The sequence below is a fragment of the Xiphias gladius genome, chromosome 10 (assembly GCF_016859285.1).
Source record: "Xiphias gladius isolate SHS-SW01 ecotype Sanya breed wild chromosome 10, ASM1685928v1, whole genome shotgun sequence".
In the NCBI taxonomy this organism is placed as follows: domain Eukaryota; kingdom Metazoa; phylum Chordata; class Actinopteri; order Istiophoriformes; family Xiphiidae; genus Xiphias; species Xiphias gladius.
In genome coordinates this window covers 11,677,017-11,695,123 of record NC_053409.1, presented here as the reverse complement: position 1 = coordinate 11,695,123, position 18,107 = coordinate 11,677,017, and the positions used below count along the sequence as shown (strand labels likewise).

At 42.5% G+C, this 18,107-nt stretch overlaps 1 protein-coding gene across 3 annotated transcripts; it reads left to right on the top strand.

Annotated features, from left to right (window-relative positions):
• The first annotated feature begins 25 nt into the window (after positions 1 to 25).
• LOC120795153 (zinc finger protein DPF3-like) lies at positions 26 to 16,675 on the top strand. Of its 3 annotated transcripts, XR_005708208.1 has the most exons (11): positions 26 to 94; positions 6,013 to 6,173; positions 6,527 to 6,634; positions 8,984 to 9,111; positions 10,069 to 10,164; positions 10,478 to 10,538; positions 11,361 to 11,402; positions 11,999 to 12,139; positions 13,222 to 13,335; positions 13,541 to 14,366; positions 14,747 to 16,675. XR_005708208.1 is itself a non-coding variant. In XM_040136765.1 (10 exons), exons 1-10 carry the CDS (start codon positions 63 to 65, stop codon positions 13,699 to 13,701), a joined length of 1,044 nt encoding a protein of 347 aa, XP_039992699.1. In that variant the 5' UTR covers positions 26 to 62; the 3' UTR covers positions 13,702 to 16,675. The 3 variants fall into 3 exon arrangements, 1 of the variants encoding a protein (XP_039992699.1); XR_005708209.1 differs by lacking the exon at positions 11,361 to 11,402; XM_040136765.1 differs by having other exon boundaries at positions 13,541 to 16,675.
• Positions 16,676 to 18,107: the final 1,432 nt, after the last annotated feature.

Genomic DNA, 18,107 nt, shown 5'->3' with positions numbered 1-18,107 from the left:
TCAATTTCCGTAGGTTTCCCTCAGAACTGCAAGACGCTGATATTGCGTTACATTGTATCAAAATGGCGGCTGTCATTCAGAATCCACTAAAAGCGTAAGTAATTTAGACATTAAGGAAATTGTGAATTATTACTTTGTTGCCAACTCGTACATTAAAACTGGCTGTTCGTGCATGTCATTTCCAGTCGTGTGCATATGACAGGTTAAGCTGTCCAAATCGATTTTGTGTACTTCTTGCATGGCAAAGTAGCCTCGTATAGTTCTTTTATTCCACATGATTTTAACAGTTAGTCTTAAACATGTGCTTTGGGGCTGTCTGACATTTTGACTGTACCAGAGGAGCTTTTCCTCCGTACGGGTTTGCATTCAACACGGGAGCGTGTCGTCTTTCCTGGGCTATAAATTTATTTGAAAACTGTCGACAATGTGCCTTTGCGCCGCACGGAACGGTTTTAAAAGCCGAATTTCTTCGTGCTCGGTTGGGCACAGCGGCGGAATATCATCTGGCATTCCGAAAGTCGTTCGTAGTTGGCGTGAATTGTCGACATGTCAACTTTGGCTCCTCCGAGCGCAGACGTGGTCAGGACCCGGTAAAGCAAGGGAGGAGGCATTTTGTATTTGCATGCGTGCTGGCGAAATCGACAAAAGTGACAGCAATTTGAGTCCGCCGTTGGAAATAGAGTGTCACCCTGTGCTCAAATAGCCCGTGCAGTAGTCAATTCTGTCCCTCAACTTCAAACAAATGCTCCACCTTTTTCTCCATTTCTCCTTTGTTCTTCTGTATTGTTTCACCAGTTCCACTGGTAGACACATTACTGTAAGTTTGGCACGGGTAGCCTCCGGCTTTCCCGTCGTTTCATGTTGAAACTGGATCATAATTCAGCGTTTCTTTAAATGCACACATTCAGTGGGACGCGACGGCGGCGGTCAGCCTGTGGCGTTGGGTTATAATGATCACCGTGGCTCTTGAGGACTGTGGAAGGTAAAGCAGGCACTCCACTGCGCCTTTAAGTGGAGGAGTGCTGGAGATTAGCTTGGTCCAGGATCCTGGGCCCATCTGCCAGAGAGAGATGCTCCGACAGAGAGGAAGTGTCGGGCAATGGCAGGAGAACCATCTGCTCCTCCATGGAGGTACCCTGGCACCTCCGTGGACTGTAGCACAAGGAGTGGACCAACGACACCATGCACATCACCCACTGCCGTTGTTACTACACCTAGGAAAGGATGCACAATGATGTTTTTGATACCTGATTGTGCAGTTTTTTGTTTTTTTGTTTTTGGAGCACTGACATTTTCTGCTAATGATTGGTTTGCACTTTTCTACTTTGGTAAATACTAGCCAGAGTTGTTAGCCATTAGTTATTAGCTTAATAATTTAACAAATAATATGCAGGCCCTACAACTTGCTTTCATTTTTTTGATGTTATGAGTGACTACAGATGACTGCACCGTCACAGAGGCTGTGTATCCTGTCAAAGCGACCTTTAGCAAGACAACCCCCCCCCCCCCCCACTCCCACTCAGCTGCACACTCATTGCACGCTGCTCAGGAAAAGACTGTTAGCTAAATGCTAAACTTCTCTTGAATCTCTACTCAGAGATGAGTCGACTGAGCGTGCTCGCACTGTTCGTGCGGTGCTCTGGTTCACGCTTTTACCCACCGGGGAATTGCCAGACACAATCAAAGCCCCCCCCCCCCCTTGCTGGCACCCCAACAGCCCAGTGAGGCAGCTGATGTGAAAGTGTTCAGTGTGAATGTTAAATAAATAATGCTTCCGTGTGGCTCCTTCCGTTCGCTCGTCATGTATCACGTACTTTCTGTCATTATCGGGAGGGTACATTTCGTTGTTACCTTGTCGGACTGTTCCCTCTCCTGTGTCCCAGCAAGCTTCAGTGTGCGTCTGCTGTCAAGCTGCTGTTTCATCTCGGAGACGTTTTAGCATTCTGATGTGGAATGTCTCCTTGCTATAAGCTGTGCTTAATGAAGTGTTTCAGTCTGCTATAATTAGCCTCTGTCTCGGGTTTCTGACTTCATTTCACAAGTTTGTCAGATTATAATTAGTCACACTTGACACTAATTGGATGTCGCTCCCGTGGACCAGTTTGACCTTTTTTTTTTTTTTTTTGGTATTAAAAAGATTTACTTTAGGGAGACGAAATGCCGGGTTGACTTTGTTGTGGAGATGTGTGATGGCAGGTGAAGCTGCAGCGTGCAAGCCTGTGCACGTCTGTGTGAGTGAGGTCCGTCCCTCGGCTAAGCATGGGAGGACAGTAATCTCCAGAATCTGCTGATTAAAATGGAGTCTGGACTATTTAATTAATAAAGACGCTCATAAAGCCGCTCATTTAAAATTTTAGCCACAGCTGGAGCCTTCTACCCATCTTCCTGCCACATGGGCCTGGTCCTTCCCCCATTCATCTGCTACCTCATCGTTGGTGTTGGGGAGACTTCGAGTGAGTCAGGCCTGCTGTTTATTGCCACTTCAGTGTGGAGGTGTACGGTCTGGTTTTACTCCTGCCCTCAACCAGAGTGTGTTGTTCTGATTGGTGTAATCAGAGGTTGTTGTCAGGATGCAGTCACTCTGTATGCCCTCCTCCTCCTCCTCCTCCTCCTCCCCCTCTCTTGTTATGTGGTAGCTGTAGCTTCCTGTGAAGCAGCAGTGCACCTGCAAATTTGAGAAACCTCCTGTACAGAGCTGAAGAGACTGAAGTTATGGTTCTAGATCATCATTTTAGGCTCTTTTCTTTCTTTTTTTTTTTAAATAATTAAATAAATAAGTCAGATCTCCTGAGTGCTTGGCTGTGTTTAAAGTAAACGTAGGAGTTTGGTCGTATCTGTAGATCACTTTGCCTTCTGTGAGCTGCTCTCCTGCAAACTAAAGTTTGTCATTAGATATGCAAAACAAGCATTGACACATGCTCACATTACGGACGCAGCCATGTGACACGGCGAACTGTTGACAGGAACACGCTGATAGCGGAGGCCCCACTGGCCACAAGATTTGCTTTTGTTCCTCGTCCTCATGCACCCACTCACCTTCTCTACTCAACTGGAAGATATTGAGGATGTGTAGCACATACCTCGGAGGCACCTTTTTTAATCCCTGAGACACACTTGAAATCAGAGTGTTTATTGTTCACTTTGAGTCCCCAGGATTTTGTCACCATTAGGCAGAGCTAGACTTAAAAAGATAATTCTGGTTTACTACAACCTCTGTCTTATTATGTTTTTTTTTTTGTTTTGCGATTATTTCTATCACTTTTGGTAGTAGTCATTTTTGTGAATCCAGTTCTAAGAATCAGGACAGAAAGTCCAGCTGTGTTAGAAACAAGCAGTCAGACAATCTGACAGGTTGTAAACAAACTAAGGGGATGCAAGATGAATATGAGGGGCTTCGACATGATTAAGAGGAAAGCAGGAAAATGTGTATTTGGCTACACAAAATTCTACTGATTTTTGTTGTTAAACTTTCCTCAAATCTTCTGACAGACTAGATCACATTACCTCTTGTGGACTTTATACAGGTTTAATTATAAACTGGAGTTCTTCTCAAACCAGCTCGATATCAGGGGACAGTGGAAAAACAAAAACTCGCTCCTCAAATCAGAGAGGAGGGGAAAAGTCGTGACGAGAGAGAGAGAGAGAGAGAGAGAGAGAGAGAGGGAGTGTGGGAGTGTGGGGTTGGGAGGGGGGGGGGGGATTGTCACTCATTACATGTGTCAGAAAGATCTCTCACCTAAGCCAGTGCACCTGCTGCTCGGGGCGGCGGGTGCTCTGATGGAGAGAGTGCTGTTGCACAGACAGCCGGCACCCACCAGACGACTTTCACCGCTCATTTGTTCTCTCTCACTCTTTCCATCCCCATCTCCCTCCCCCCCAACCCCTGCACATTTCTCTTGAGACTGATGAGCATCTTCTCTTGGTCTGTTCAACTCGAGTAATCTCAGTAGTTTCTTGGCACTCCACGGTGAGCATGCACTCGTAGCGGGCTTCACGTAGCATTTACAGTTGGTCAGCTGGTCTGCTTTTAGTAAACTGATATGTCACAGTGCATCCCATCAGCACTGTGTGTTGGAATGTGAGGCAAACAGGTTAGTTGGACGGGGATTTACTGTTGGGCACAACACACTCTTCCACATATGGTATAGATCCGAGGAACGCAATTTATACATTTTATTACACAGCTGTGAGTTATTTTTTTAACAGCGAAATATTCATTTTTAAGGGAAATTCTTGGTCAAGCTACTGGCAACGATGTGAAATCTGGCCAATCTGTTTTGAGTGTACCCCTGTGTTATTCCTCTTGTAAAAATTCCTGCATCTTAAAGCCTGAGAGAGTGCCGGTACATCTGAGAAACTGGTGTTTTCTTGGCTTTGTAACACTGTATGACACCTTTACAAGGCAAAGACTAGTAGTGATGTGATTATTAACTGCAATAAAGCCACTAATTTGGTGTAATTGTAACACGCTGAGTCCCATAGTTATTAGTAATGATCGGCTTGTTAGCTTTTAACCTACGTTCTCACCGTCTTGCCTTTTTTGAACCTCCTGTCTTGTTGTTTTTATTTTTCTCTCTCCCTCATCTTTCTCTTTCAAACACCTTTCCACCCTTCCCTGCACTCGCTCTGTACCTGTGACTGTTTACTCTTCTCAGTCACACTGACACGAAGCTTCCCTTTCCCAGAATCCTCACACACTGTGGCTTTGTCTGAACCGCAGAGCCGTGGGCTTTGTGCGGGACAGCATTCCTAACACGACTGTTCATCTGCTGGATATTGTCTCATGAAGGGGTAGGGGTATAGACGGAGGGAGAGAAGCCGAGAGAGAGAGAGAGAGAGAGAGAGAAGGAGTGAGAGCAGGATCTGGAAGGCGCTGACAAATCAGCCTCCCACCTCCTCCACCTCTAGTTTAAGATTCCGAGCTCGACTCGCAGCCCACAGCTCATTAGTTTCACTTCAAAATGGCCGTCTTCCTAATGTTGTAATTGAGAACACGTGGAGGAACTTCATTATGCGGATGTGGAGATGTTCATAGTAGAAAGACCGGTTGTCTACAGTATTATTTGCCCTGCTGGCCCTGTGATATAACAGCACACTGTGGAAATCACATACAATGTACCTTGCCATGATTTCAGAGATGCAGCATTTACCCCCATCTTTTATATAGTCAAATTAGAACCTGCCCTTGTGCTAGGCACTCTGCTGAGATTAATTAAGTAGGCTAATTACCATACCAGGCGTGTGGCAGCGATTGAGGGCTTGAATGTGAAATATCCTCCCCCATTTCACTCTGAATATTAACACTGAAGCCCTGAGGGACTGCCAAAATCTCAGCGGTGCTAAGAAAAGTGGAACTTGAGTGCGAGAGTCTTTGCTGCTTTCTGGTCAGAGGAGTGACTTCATATCAGACCCTCAGATTCAGTGTTGTTGCAATAATCTTACTTGGTCACTAGCTCACAGCCCATGTGGAATCAGCTCAGACAAAGAGCCCACAGAGGTAATAACATGTTTAACCTCAGCAGTGAGAGTCATTGCACTGTTGTAACTAGGTTTCCATGTTTTTTTGGTTTATTTTTTTCGTTTTACAAATTCTGCCCGGTGGCAAGCTAGAAAGAGGTCAGTGCTGAGTAGAAGTTTGAACAGACGCTAGCAGTATTGTTTGGGTTGAGGAAAATTTCCAATGTATCTTTGCAGAACTGCTCTACTTTTAAAGAAGCAACTGGTACTTCTTTCCTTATCTTGTATTGATCTGCTTTCCATCATCTTGTAGCTGCCTCAGCCCACTGGTTTAATGATCTGTGGCCAGTAAAGCAACAGGCCATTATCAACGCTTTCACACACGATAAAAAGGCTAATCTCCATATCAGAGATTCTGCAAATAGTCACACTTATCTTTAGTGAAACGTCTGTTCTCTACCAACTCTTCAAACCAGCTGCCACATCAGTCACTGAGCAAGTGTCGACGACATCGTTCAGTGTCACTGACCTCTGCCGCTAACGTTACCCCCGCAGGTTGGGCGACCAGTTCTACAAGGAGGCCATCGAGCAGTGCCGCAGCTACAATGCCCGCCTGTGTGCTGAACGCAGCGTCCGCCTGCCATTCCTGGACTCACAAACCGGCGTGGCCCAGAACAACTGCTACATCTGGATGGAGCGGCACCACCGCAGCCCCGGTGGGCAAACAAACACACACACATACACGCATACAAAGAATGTTTAGTAAGAGTTAAGAATGTTTTTAGTCCATTAAGCTTGTGAAAATGGTGTCTGCATGTACATTACTTTAAAGCTATTGACTAGGGTTGCAGATAATTATTATATTCATTATTATTTCTTAATCATTCAATTGTTTAGTTAATAAAATGTCAGGAAATAATGAAAATCAGATAACAGGTTTTTTTTTGTGTAAACTGCAATAAGAATTTACAAGTAGCAAAACTATAGATCCTTAAACGTTTTTTTTAAATCAATGTGTTTCAATAGCTGAAAGTGTGTTGTTGGCATGTGTATTACTTTTATTATACAGGGGTTTCAGCTGGGCAGATGTACACATACCCCGCCCGCTGCTGGAGAAAGAAAAGACGGCTGCACAACGCCACGGATCCCCGCCTGGGCATCTACGGTCTCCAGCTCGGTAGGACCTCGCAGCCTGTTTTCCTTAAACCACCTGCCCGTCGCTTCCTGCTCCTCTCGGTTTCTCCTTCCGCTCAGCCATCTCTCCCCCCGTCTCCCACTCACCTCCTTGGCTCATGTGATTACTGGTGATGATCTGGAATAATCTCGCTAAAAGCACATCACTCTGTCTCTGGGCGCTGAGCAGAACAGGCTGCCAGTCATTTTTCAGAGGATGAAATGTGGCTGTGTTCACCCTGGCTGGTAAACTTGTTTTGTGAGAAGTAGAACATGTAATTAGATTTACCACTGCTGGGAGCAGCGAGACAGAGTTCGGTGACTGCAGACAGTATTTAATAAATATTATTAAAAGAAGTTTGGCCTTCTCCGGCTGCCACTTGAAATAGCTCATTCAAAACATTTACCCTCTCCTCTATCTTTTTCCTCTAACTTATTTTCTACTTACCACCTCCCTTGCTGATCGGTTTTGTCTCTTTCTCTCGGGCAACTCTTTCATCTCTCCAGCTCTCCCTATAAATTGCCGAGCAGTCTTTTTGTGTGTTGTGGCCAGTGATCCTGAGCTCAAGTAACTGGTCCATTCTGTGCCCGAGGCATGCATAGCCACTGGCATGTTACACAATCCTAAGGAATGATCATGACAAAAGAGAAAATGTCACGCAGAAATATTAGGTTACATGTTTTAATTTTTAGTAGTTTCTATAAAAGGCTGAAAGGCCGAAATTCATTGTGTTCTGACAGAAATCTCCATTATCATAATGCTTTAATTTCTGCTTTGCATGGTGAAAGGACAATTTTTTTTTTTTTCGGAAGTTGAGAAAGTAAGACAGAGATAGAGAGCCTGGAAAGAGAAAGCAAGATGGAGAGATAGCACATGAACCAAGCCTTTGTTTCCCAAACACATCCCATTGTAGCCTATTGTTTTCCACTGAGCTGGTGCTCACTAAGACCCCACCACCACCACCCTGCCGTCCGTCCCCTTCTCCAACAACAGTGGATTGTATGTGCTTTCTGCCAGTGCCCAGCAGAGGGGAAACATACCCTGATTTAAACTGGCGTCTCCTATATGGAGCACGTTGTGCAGCTGGCCAGAGGTGGCCAGCACAGGGCAGCAGCCAGAGTCTGTCTCGCTGCCTCGGCAGGCTGTCTAACTGATGGTGTGCTAGAGACTGGGACTGCATGCAGAATCAGCTCCCTGCTGCAGGCTGCTGCCGGCTCTATTTTTATCCCCCCAGCTCCCATGGGTTGGGAGTGAGGGGGGTGGGGGGTTGGGGGGGGGTCTGTCTAGTCTCGGAGAGTTGAAAGTCAACGTGTGCAGACACAATGGTGAGGGGCTGCCGCCACATGGTGGAGGGGCCCATTTCACGCCTACCTCTTATATCTGCCTCTTACCTATGCATTCCTCTGTTGCTTCAGTACTTCGTGTTCAGTATTCTGAAAAAGTCTTTCTAGTGGGCGCAGTGGTAAGATGAAGGGCTGCTAGAAAGCTGGAGTCAGGGGGGCTTTGAAGTGTGTCCTCTTTTCAAACATCGACAGAGCAACTGGATGATCATATAGCTCTCTGTGGAGAAGAGATTTTGTAAATAAGATGTGCGGATCTGACTGACTATCAAAGCTTTTGTTTGTTCTGCTTTGTCTTCTAAACCTGCTCGCCTCCTACACTGTTTGTTTAGATCTTCAGCTCGCTGTAGGAGGAGATATCTACATGATGTTTTCAGGTTAAAGTGATAAGCCACTTAATTACATTGTACCTCAGAGATTCCTGTGGACAAAGTCAACCTAATATCTGCATAGTGCAGCATTATCGAGAGCCCTCCAATGTCAGTGAAAACAACAACATATGAAAACATATGTTTTTTTTTTTTCTTTGTTTTTTTTTGTTTGTTGTTTTTTTTTCCAGTAATATAGTGCTGTGAAAATAGTTGTGATGACACATTCTGTTGCAGGAAAAAAAAACAAAATATGACAGCTGCTATAACAAACAAATACTCCAGCAATTTGCCACATGCTTTTATTAGGTTGAGTGTGAGTGGAAGAGAAGAGGCATAATGGAAATATGCTTTTACAGAGCTGCTGACATAGGTTAAAGATTGTAGCGCTGATCATTCTTGTCACAATCACAGTGCTTGATGGTGATGCAGGAGGAAAAACGGCACGTGAGAGGACTGTAACATAGTGCAGCTTTGGGATCATAAGCAACATACAGGTTCCGTTGCTTTGATTCTGTGGATCTCGGTGGAACTCATCTACCTGAAGGGAACAGTAGACATGTGTTGGCATGCCACGATAGTATAAACACTGAGCTGGTATTTTGATGATTCATCACATGTTGCCTGTTTTTGTCTTTGTACAGACAGCGGCCTCATGTCCAAGGACACCTTGCCCACTCAGAGCACCACGCTGGAGGCTCTGCTGCGAGGAGAGGGTCTAGACAAGAGGAACAACGCTAAGAACGACGAGGAGAGCCTGCTGGAGATCCAGGTCGGTTCGGTCAGACGCTCACTGTGTATGTGATCCTCAGGTTAAGCTCGTCAGCCAAACGTTTAAAATGTAAATGTTCAGTGATATCACTCAAATGATTGAGGGCCCTGGCACAGAGAGTGAAGTGTTCCTCCCCAACTGGTTGTCAAGGCAACTTGCCAAGTTTTTCCGGCTGACCTACAGGGCTCGTTAGCTGACTGTTTGGACAAGTGGGCTGCTTCAACTTTCGCATTTACTGACTGTTATATATGGTAATAATAAGGAGTTAAGTCCACGTAATGAGGCGAAAAAAAAAAAAAGAATAATATGAAGCTTCAGTTTAAATTCAGTGGTTTTATCAGTACAAACACATTGCTGATCTTTTCAGTCCTGTTCAGAGTCCAAAGCAGTCATATCTCCAAATCACACATTCCACCGCATATACAGTACCTGTGGAAACATGGATATTTACAAAAGGGAAATACAGGAAGACAGAGCTTGGAGCACCATGGTTTAACCCTGCTCTAAAGGCAAACTTATAAATTCATCCTACTGGTACTAAACAAATTAATTCAATAAAAAATATGATCTGTAAGCATTTTCACATCAAATAGACAATTATACAGGAGCAGAAAGAACATTACATCTGTCAAAAAAACCCAGATTATTCTCTCGTCTCTGTTGTCGCTGCTCAGTGTTTTTCAGGAAGCTGGGCTTTAATCAGAGCTGAGTATTGAAATGATGCCCCCCCCCCCCATCTGTCTCCCTCTCTCTCCCTCCCTCAAATTCAAATTCAAAGGTGCTTTACTAAAGTTTCAGAAACAATGTTGCCAATGCATTAGAATACAATTTAACCAAGTACACAATAACAGAAAAAAAGAACAATAAAAAAACACCAAGCTCTATCTATACGTATATATTATATATTTACAGTATATTACATGCATCTCTCTCTCTCTTTTTCCCTTTCTGTCTCAGAGGGTTCTGGAGGCCGATGCAGCAGAAGACGCTTTCAACGATGATGACGACTACGAGGTGGACACTCCCAAGAGGAGACATCGGGGCAAAGGAAGAGTAAGTGATGGACAAATGGACACCAGTTGTCATGTACTTCAGCCGCACAGTAGCTGAGAGTTTATAAGTTCATGATATCTACCTTGTCAGCCAGTCTCTTTAAAAAACAAAAACAGTTTTGTTTTGTTTCTTCTTTGTCTTTTTAAATCACATCAAATCACATTTAACTCGGTGTGATTTGTTTTGCTGAAGGAGTGGCAAAGGCATTGTTTAATATAAATATAAAAAAAATATAAAACATAAAAACGATGATGAAACTCGTATGTACATTTTGGAAGGTAGGTAGAGTTAATGGGGTATTTTTTTTCCTCAGGGTCGGGGTTCAGGTCGCAGGAGGACAGATCTGGATGACGACAAGCCATATGTCTGTGACAGTAAGTGACACAGATCAATTGTGAAACATCCAGGTTTTTTTTTTTTCTTTTACTGACATATCCTTTCAACTGGTGAGTGTACAATGTGATGCAGTTTCTGGATAGTCTGTGGATATCTCTGACATTTATTGAGCCTTTTTTCATAAGTTTCTTAAGTTAAGTATGCTGTGTACAGTCCCTAAAATAAATAAATAAATAAATTACCATGAGTTTTGTTCATTAACTCTTGACAAAAGTACACATGATATATTGTGTACATAATCTATAACGTGTACTGTAATATATATGGGGGAAAAACGTACATTGTACACTATATTACTGTACATAAATTCTAATTTCCTTTATGTGTCTTTGACATAATTTATTATTTCTTATTAGTGGATATGGAGAAGGAAAACACTTAAAGTGTTACAAGTTCAAGATCAGTACTTAAGCGTTTTTGCTCATTTCTGTTCAAGGACTTGTTACACTGTAGATGAGGCCCACAGTGTGACTTGTCCTCTTTGTGCTTATTAGTTTTATACTGTATATCTCTAAAATATCCACATATCAAGAATATTCCTAAACGACCATCGGGGCGATTGTTGACAAAAAGCAGTGTAACTCAATCAGCAGCACAGTTTTTACAGATGAAACCACAGGATAAAAGCAGGTGAACTAGTGTTACTGTAGTCTCAAGTATTCCTGTACATGCAAGTTGCATGTGGAAAATCCAGGTGGGGGGTGTGGATTTTACTCTTACTGTTGCGACTCTTTTTGAACAACACATACTCATGCTCATACTGTTTTCCCCTCTTCTTTGCTCTGTCTTTTCTGATTCAGACAGATACAAACAAAAGCAGAACTCAAAATCTTCGACCTCAGGTACCTTAATTTGTTGACTCTTTTGGGCCATAGTGTTTTTTTTCGGATATTTATTTTTGATAGATTGTTGAGCGGTAGTGTTGCAAGTGCTGTGATTATTGATCCAGCCCCTATATTATCTTACTTCTCTCAAGCAGAAGATTGCCCTTGGTGCTGTGAAACTGAGACACAGTTATTATGTTGTCTGGGTTTGTGTTTTATTTGACTGACTATTGTAATCAGATCCTAAAATGCTTAATGTTTTTCCTTTTTTGACTCAAAACTTGAATAGTTACCTCTATTCAATTCCATGAGGCCTATTTAGTTTTCCTATTTATGATGAGACTGTCACCCTGCACGGCAAAACACAAAAACTGCTCAGAGTTTATTAGTTATGTTGCTTTATAACTTTATAACACTGGGTGGGTGTATGACTTGTAACTCTGTGAAGGTCCTATTACAATCAAAGGATATTGAAGCGTTTATCCTAAAAAAGTGGTCAGAAAAGGAAGAAAAAAAAATCTGCATTTAGAAATGTCGTATTGCCAAAGTTATATTTAGAAGATGAAATGCAGCCACAGTAGTGGGACTGAACATCTGCTTATTGTTTGTTGCAGTCTGTGCAAAGCGCTACAGGAACCGTACGGGACTAAGCTACCACTACACCCATTCCCACTTGGCAGAGGAGGACAGAGCTGGAGAGAGGAACACGGTGGCGTCCAGATCCGCCTCTGCACCACTGACTGACAGATACAAACGTAAGAAGTCTGACTCCTGCTCCTGTAATCTCTCATAGTGTTTGGTTTGCTTAATAGATACAAAATATCATGTACAAAAAGCTGGCAGTGAATGCCTCAGCATATTTTTAGTCTTAAATAATTTTTTTTACTTGTTTCTGCTTTTTGTAATTGTAGTTTTATTTTTTTAAGTTTATTTTTTGACATTTGCCTTTAGTATATTACAGACACAAAACGTGAATTCTGCGCATTCTTAACTCGGGTGCATTTACTTCATCTTATGAAGATCAGTGTGTCTGCGAACTGCCGTCCTAAAGCATAAGAGACAACATGTCATATTGGAGTTATCATAATTACAAGAGTCCGACTTGTAAGTAGTGAGGACGTCAACATCCAAGTTGTAATAACAGCGGGAAACTGACTTTTCTAAAAGATCTGATATATATCTGGCACTTCATAATGCTGAAGTGCCTGAAGATCAAGACAACATGGACACCTCACATCAGCCAAAGTCTGCTGATTAAGTCAAGGTGATTAAACCCATATTTAATGTACACGGTGTTATATTGTCAGTACTTATTTTTAACCCTCACTCAACCGACTTGGTCATCATACAACTGTCTTGAGTTGACATTGGAATCTTTCCCATCTCTCACCATCCATCCCATGTACCGTGGCATTATACTAACCAGGACGAGTTTTACAAATCAAAGCAATCAAGCCTGACACCAAAAACATGTCCACATAACCAGGAATACAACAAGCACAAACCAGAAGAACAAAGGAAAAAAGTCAGAATAAAAGACATCCTCTATTTAAACACAAATCTATATCCACACAAATAATGTTTCAATTCCATAATACAGGTTAAGCGTAGAAAATGAAGTTTCTCATATCTGTATGGTATGGGTCTTAATGACTCGACCACCAGCTTTGTATGGCTGATGGGGTTGGTTGATAAATGAATTAAAACAAAATAGAAAAATGATGTATGCAGAAAGTGAAAAGTTTACCAATCATAAAGTAGGGTACTAGAAAAAGTTTTTTCTTTGTTTTGGTACCAATCCCTAAAAAAATGTTTTTTTTCTGGAATGTCCTCACAGGTCCAAAGGGTCCAGGTGGGACCAGCATTCCCAACAACTACTGTAATAAATGCCAGGGCTCAAACAAGAAGATGGGTAAATCTGGGTCTCCCTGCTCAGCCTGCCAATTTACAAGTGAGTTCATATGCACCGAAGTATAATATATAACTTTTTTTCTATTCAAACTGATTCCAAAGTGTGTTTTCACAGAGGATGATTTGGAAGAAATAGATGTTCTCGCCGTGTATTATGATTTGATGTGATTTGACTTCCTGTAACTTCATGGTGTCATGTGCCTGTTATCGGTTCACCCGCTCACCGACTCTGTCCTGTGTCCCAGCCGAGTGCGGAGAGGAGAAGGAAGATGGGACTTTTACCGGAGCCGAGGAGTTGTTCGGCACCACCTCGGAGAGCGACACTTCCACCTTTCACGGCTTTGAGGACGACGAGCTGGAAGAGCCCGCCACAAACAGCAACGGGATATCCAACCGACACAGATAAAGCAAACCTTTTAGATTTAAAGAGACAATGTTTTTTTTATATATGGATTAACCTCTGGCAAAAATTTGCTGCTTCTTTTTCAATGTTTTTTTGTTTGCAGAAAGCACAAAGTGATAATTTCAGGACAGAAATGCAAGTGGTATTTTATCTACTGAACATTGTTGAATAATTTATGAACACCTTTTTTTATATATAAATATATATATATATATATTAACTTTTAAGGCAATGAACGACTGTCAGTGTTTGTTGGCAAGTGACTTGGCCTCCATGCAAAACAGAAGACATTTTTGGAGTGGTTTTTTTTTGGTTTTTTTGTTTTGTTTTTCCCCCCCCTCACTGGAGCAGAAGGAGGATATATATGATGAACAAAAAAACACTGGAGAAATTACAAAATTGAACAATTGAAAATTTTAAAAGCATGAATGATACTTTTGGGGGTTGACTGAATGTCATTGCAGACCCATACTTGAGCTACTGGATTTTTTTTGAATCAGTAGTGGCTGTTACCATGAAGGCCTCGTCTTCTGCCCTAGCTTTGGATTAAACTTGTAAGAAAATGAAGGAACCAATGAAAGGACTGCCCCAGGCCACTGGAAACGTTTGGATCAAGAAGTCTATAAATGTGGTCTTTACAGTTACGTTGGACTTAAAAAAAATGAAAGGTAAGCAACAGGTTCTTCTCTCATCCAGGAACCTGAGACATTTTTATAGGTCGTGGATCAACAAAGAACTGATTGCTCCATTATGTGTTGTGTCAAAAAATAAGCAGATAGTGGAATAGTGTGTATTTAGTGCTCATTGGTAATTGTTAGCATGCTTACATGCTAAACTAAGTGGGTGGACATGATGAACAGTATACCTGCAAAACGTCAGCATGTTAGTATTTTTATTGTGAGCATTTTAGCATGCTAACATTAGCATTTATCTGAAAGCACTGCGGGCCTGAGTACAGCCTCACGGAGCTGCTAGTGTGGATGTAGACTCTTAGTCTTGTTCAGACCTACTGTGTGTGAGTCTAACCAGTATTGTCTGTGTTGTATAGGAGCATTCACCACATTGGCCCAGAGGTGGGGGTGACCATTGAAGAAGAGGAATTAACCCTCAAAAACTAATGAACCTTCATGTTGCTCCTGATTTGGGCCTATAATAACTGACAGTAACGGATGAATAGACATCCACCACTTCTACAGGCCATGTGGCTTAATTGAAGCAACTGCTCCCTTGACGATTTCTTATCGATCCCTTCTGAACATTTGATATGTGAGTAGATCCAGCTTCATTTCATCCTTTCTGCACTGTGCTGGAGCTCCACTGAACTATGGGAACACTAAAGGCCAGGCCTTTGGACTGTTTGTGCCCAACGGGTGCATTTGGGGCCCCCGCGGCCCAGCCTGCCCACTCCTGCTCTGTGACTGTGTGTCTGCTGTGTGATCCGATGTGACACTAAGACGTCATTATCCTCATCACTGTGCCAGCCTGCCGTTCCCCACTGGAAACCAGCTCTGACAGCCATGACCCTCCAACCTGATTGGACCAGTGACCCCCCTGACCCCCCCCAGCCATAGAGATGGTGCTCAAATCCACCACTATTACATGCAGACCTCTGGACTACTGTATTAATACTCTGACATGGACGCAAAGGTTTTCTGCTTCTGTCCCTTTGTCTGTTTTTGCTCTATCTCTTCTGCCTCTCTCATCTATAATGGGTTGCAGTAATTTAGCTCTTTTTTTTGGCATCTTGTCTCTGTTGTATAATATTTCTATGTTTTGAACTCTTTAAAGTTTAATTAGTATGACTTCTTGGGTTTGTTCAGACTGTATTGATACCTCTGTCCTGATCAGGTGCACAATAGCCACAACTACTCAGGCATCTTTCATTTCCTCTGCTGTTGATTGTTCAGCCACTCAGCCCTGATTCATGTGATTGTATTCAGTTGGCGAAGAGGGACAATAACGCCACACAAAGATCCCATTATAATCAACTCCCAGGAGGGATTTGGGACGCTGCAGTCTAATGCTATAGGAAATCATCGCAATAACAAGCTTCAGCTTTGTCAGGTCTGTGCTGATTTTTACCTGGTTACACACTCGCCATCCACTTGCTGTTTAAATTCTACAGCCTTGGTAGATTTTGACAAGAGTGAGATTAATCTCAGATGCTTTTGAATTCCACTGAGATCCACATACATGGTGAGAAGTTAAAACTGTAAAATTGAAGTTATCTGTGACATTTGTGTGGAGTGCTTTAGATGGCCTAATTGCTTGATGACATTTAGGGAGGTGCTTGAAGTACTGTATTAAAATGCCTTTTAGGTCCAGAGGTTGCACATGCTGTGTAAGAGGTCCACGTCCTTTCATGTTATTATTCAGTATCGCTGCAATGTAATAATAGCCGCTCCGTTTTTTAAGCTAACCATTAATCCTACGTGTCTGGTATGACTTGCTTGTGCATTCAAACCAACTTTCTTCACTTCCCTCAGGGACCCTCCACATAGCAGTTTATCTCATCTGGGCAAACAGTTGATCTGAGACTTATCTGGTCTCCTCCTCCTTCTCTCGTATCAGTCAGGTGGTGTTTCCACAGTAAAATTGTGTCTCTTAACTTCTAAACTCACACCAATAAGTGAAAGCATGTGTCATCAATCATAACCTGCTAAATGTTACCTACCGTATACGAACAGGCCTAGTGTGGTGCATTTCTGAACAAAAGGAGAAGCTCCTAAATGCAAAAGTCAGTGGTGTCTGCTTAAAATAACGTGTCATCAATCATCGAATAGCCTGTATACCTCGTCAAAGACACAGCAATAGGCCCTGGTACTCTCTTGTCAAGCCTGCCAGGGGTGGAGAGGGAGGATCGGGGAGGGAACAGAGCCAAGAGGAGATGAAATGGACATGACTGGGCGTTTGTTTCGTCTTCAGCTGTAAATACAAGTCGAAATTGAGAGAATGAAGAAGTCTTTGTTTGTTAAACTATTTTTATTGTTCTGAAAAAAATAAAGAAAAAAATAAAGAATGAATGGTAATGCTCGATGCGTTATTTATTTATTTATTTATTTATTTTTATTTTTTTCTGAAAACGGCCACAGGTCATCTTGAAAAGGCAGCTGATAAGCAGAAGAATCCTAGACTCGATCAATAGGTTGAAGTGACCCTCGGACTGTCTGAGCAGAGAGGAAAAACACCACTCGAGTTAGTGAGAGTGATGGCAGCTAAGGACTCTAAATGAGAAAAGGATGACAAAAGAGAAGCTCATATTGATTGGTAGGCGTTGCTTGAGAAATCCAAAGTAAGTCTGTGGAAGTCAAGTCAGAGCGGCAGAGTCTGCCTGCAGACGGACATTTACTACTGGCAATATATGGGATCTGAATGTTAACTGCAGGCATAAAGTAGTAAGGTCTGAAGGGAACTTAGGAGAATAATTTGATAGCATTTTGAGAGCAGGTTTCACACGGATCCCATCAAATGTGACCAGTCACTTCATCACAGAGAAGCAGTACAATGGCATTTAAACGGGTGAAAGAAATGAGGTGTCTAAAAAGGGAACATTTACTTCTACACAAACTTGTAAAGGTCAAAACAACAATTTCATAATGGGATTAGTTGTGAAGCACTGTAGGTTCACTTTTCATTGGTCCATTTACTGGGCAGCCTTGGGTTTCAAAAAAATATAAGGGGGTGCTCCAGCTTTTCAGCATTGCACTTCCATAATGTAGGGACCTTCACAACAGACAAATTAAATAACACAATTATCAAAATTGAAGCTTCACAGGCCAAGATATCCTGACCTTTAGTCCCTAGTATGGGTCAAATCTTCTAAACTTCTAGATCCTACATTTCTCATAATGCAATTTCAAATCACCTTTTCATTAGAACCTACCTGCCTGGTAAATGCCCATGTCTTTCAAGCTCCATGATACCAGTTTGTATGGCAAGATTTCTGTTATGAGTTTATATTTTCAAATCCAAAGCTGATGGCTGAAATGATGCCGTTTTATTTGCTTTTTAGCCGAGCTAGTGGCATGGCTCTGGGGATGACTGTCAGTCTGTTGGTTAGTCCATGACTTTGGTCCAGATTGACATATTTCAACAACTATTGGATGGATTGCCTTGAAATTTGGGGCAGATATTTAGATGTATGCAACAAGGATACCAACCCCCCCTCAAGTTAAATTCAAATAACCCCTTAACTTTTGCTCTAGTGCTATCACCAGCTCAAAATTTTCGATAGGTCTCGCCGCAAAGAGGAGGCACCTTTGTATTCCAGTGTTTCGTAATGGAGCAGAGCAAAAACATCAAGAAGACAGTGGCACAGAGCAGACAGGTCCAGAGTTTTTATTATTTGGTACCCATGAATAGATAGCAGTTGCTTGAGTGTTTTAGAGTGCCAGTAGTTATCTTGCTGA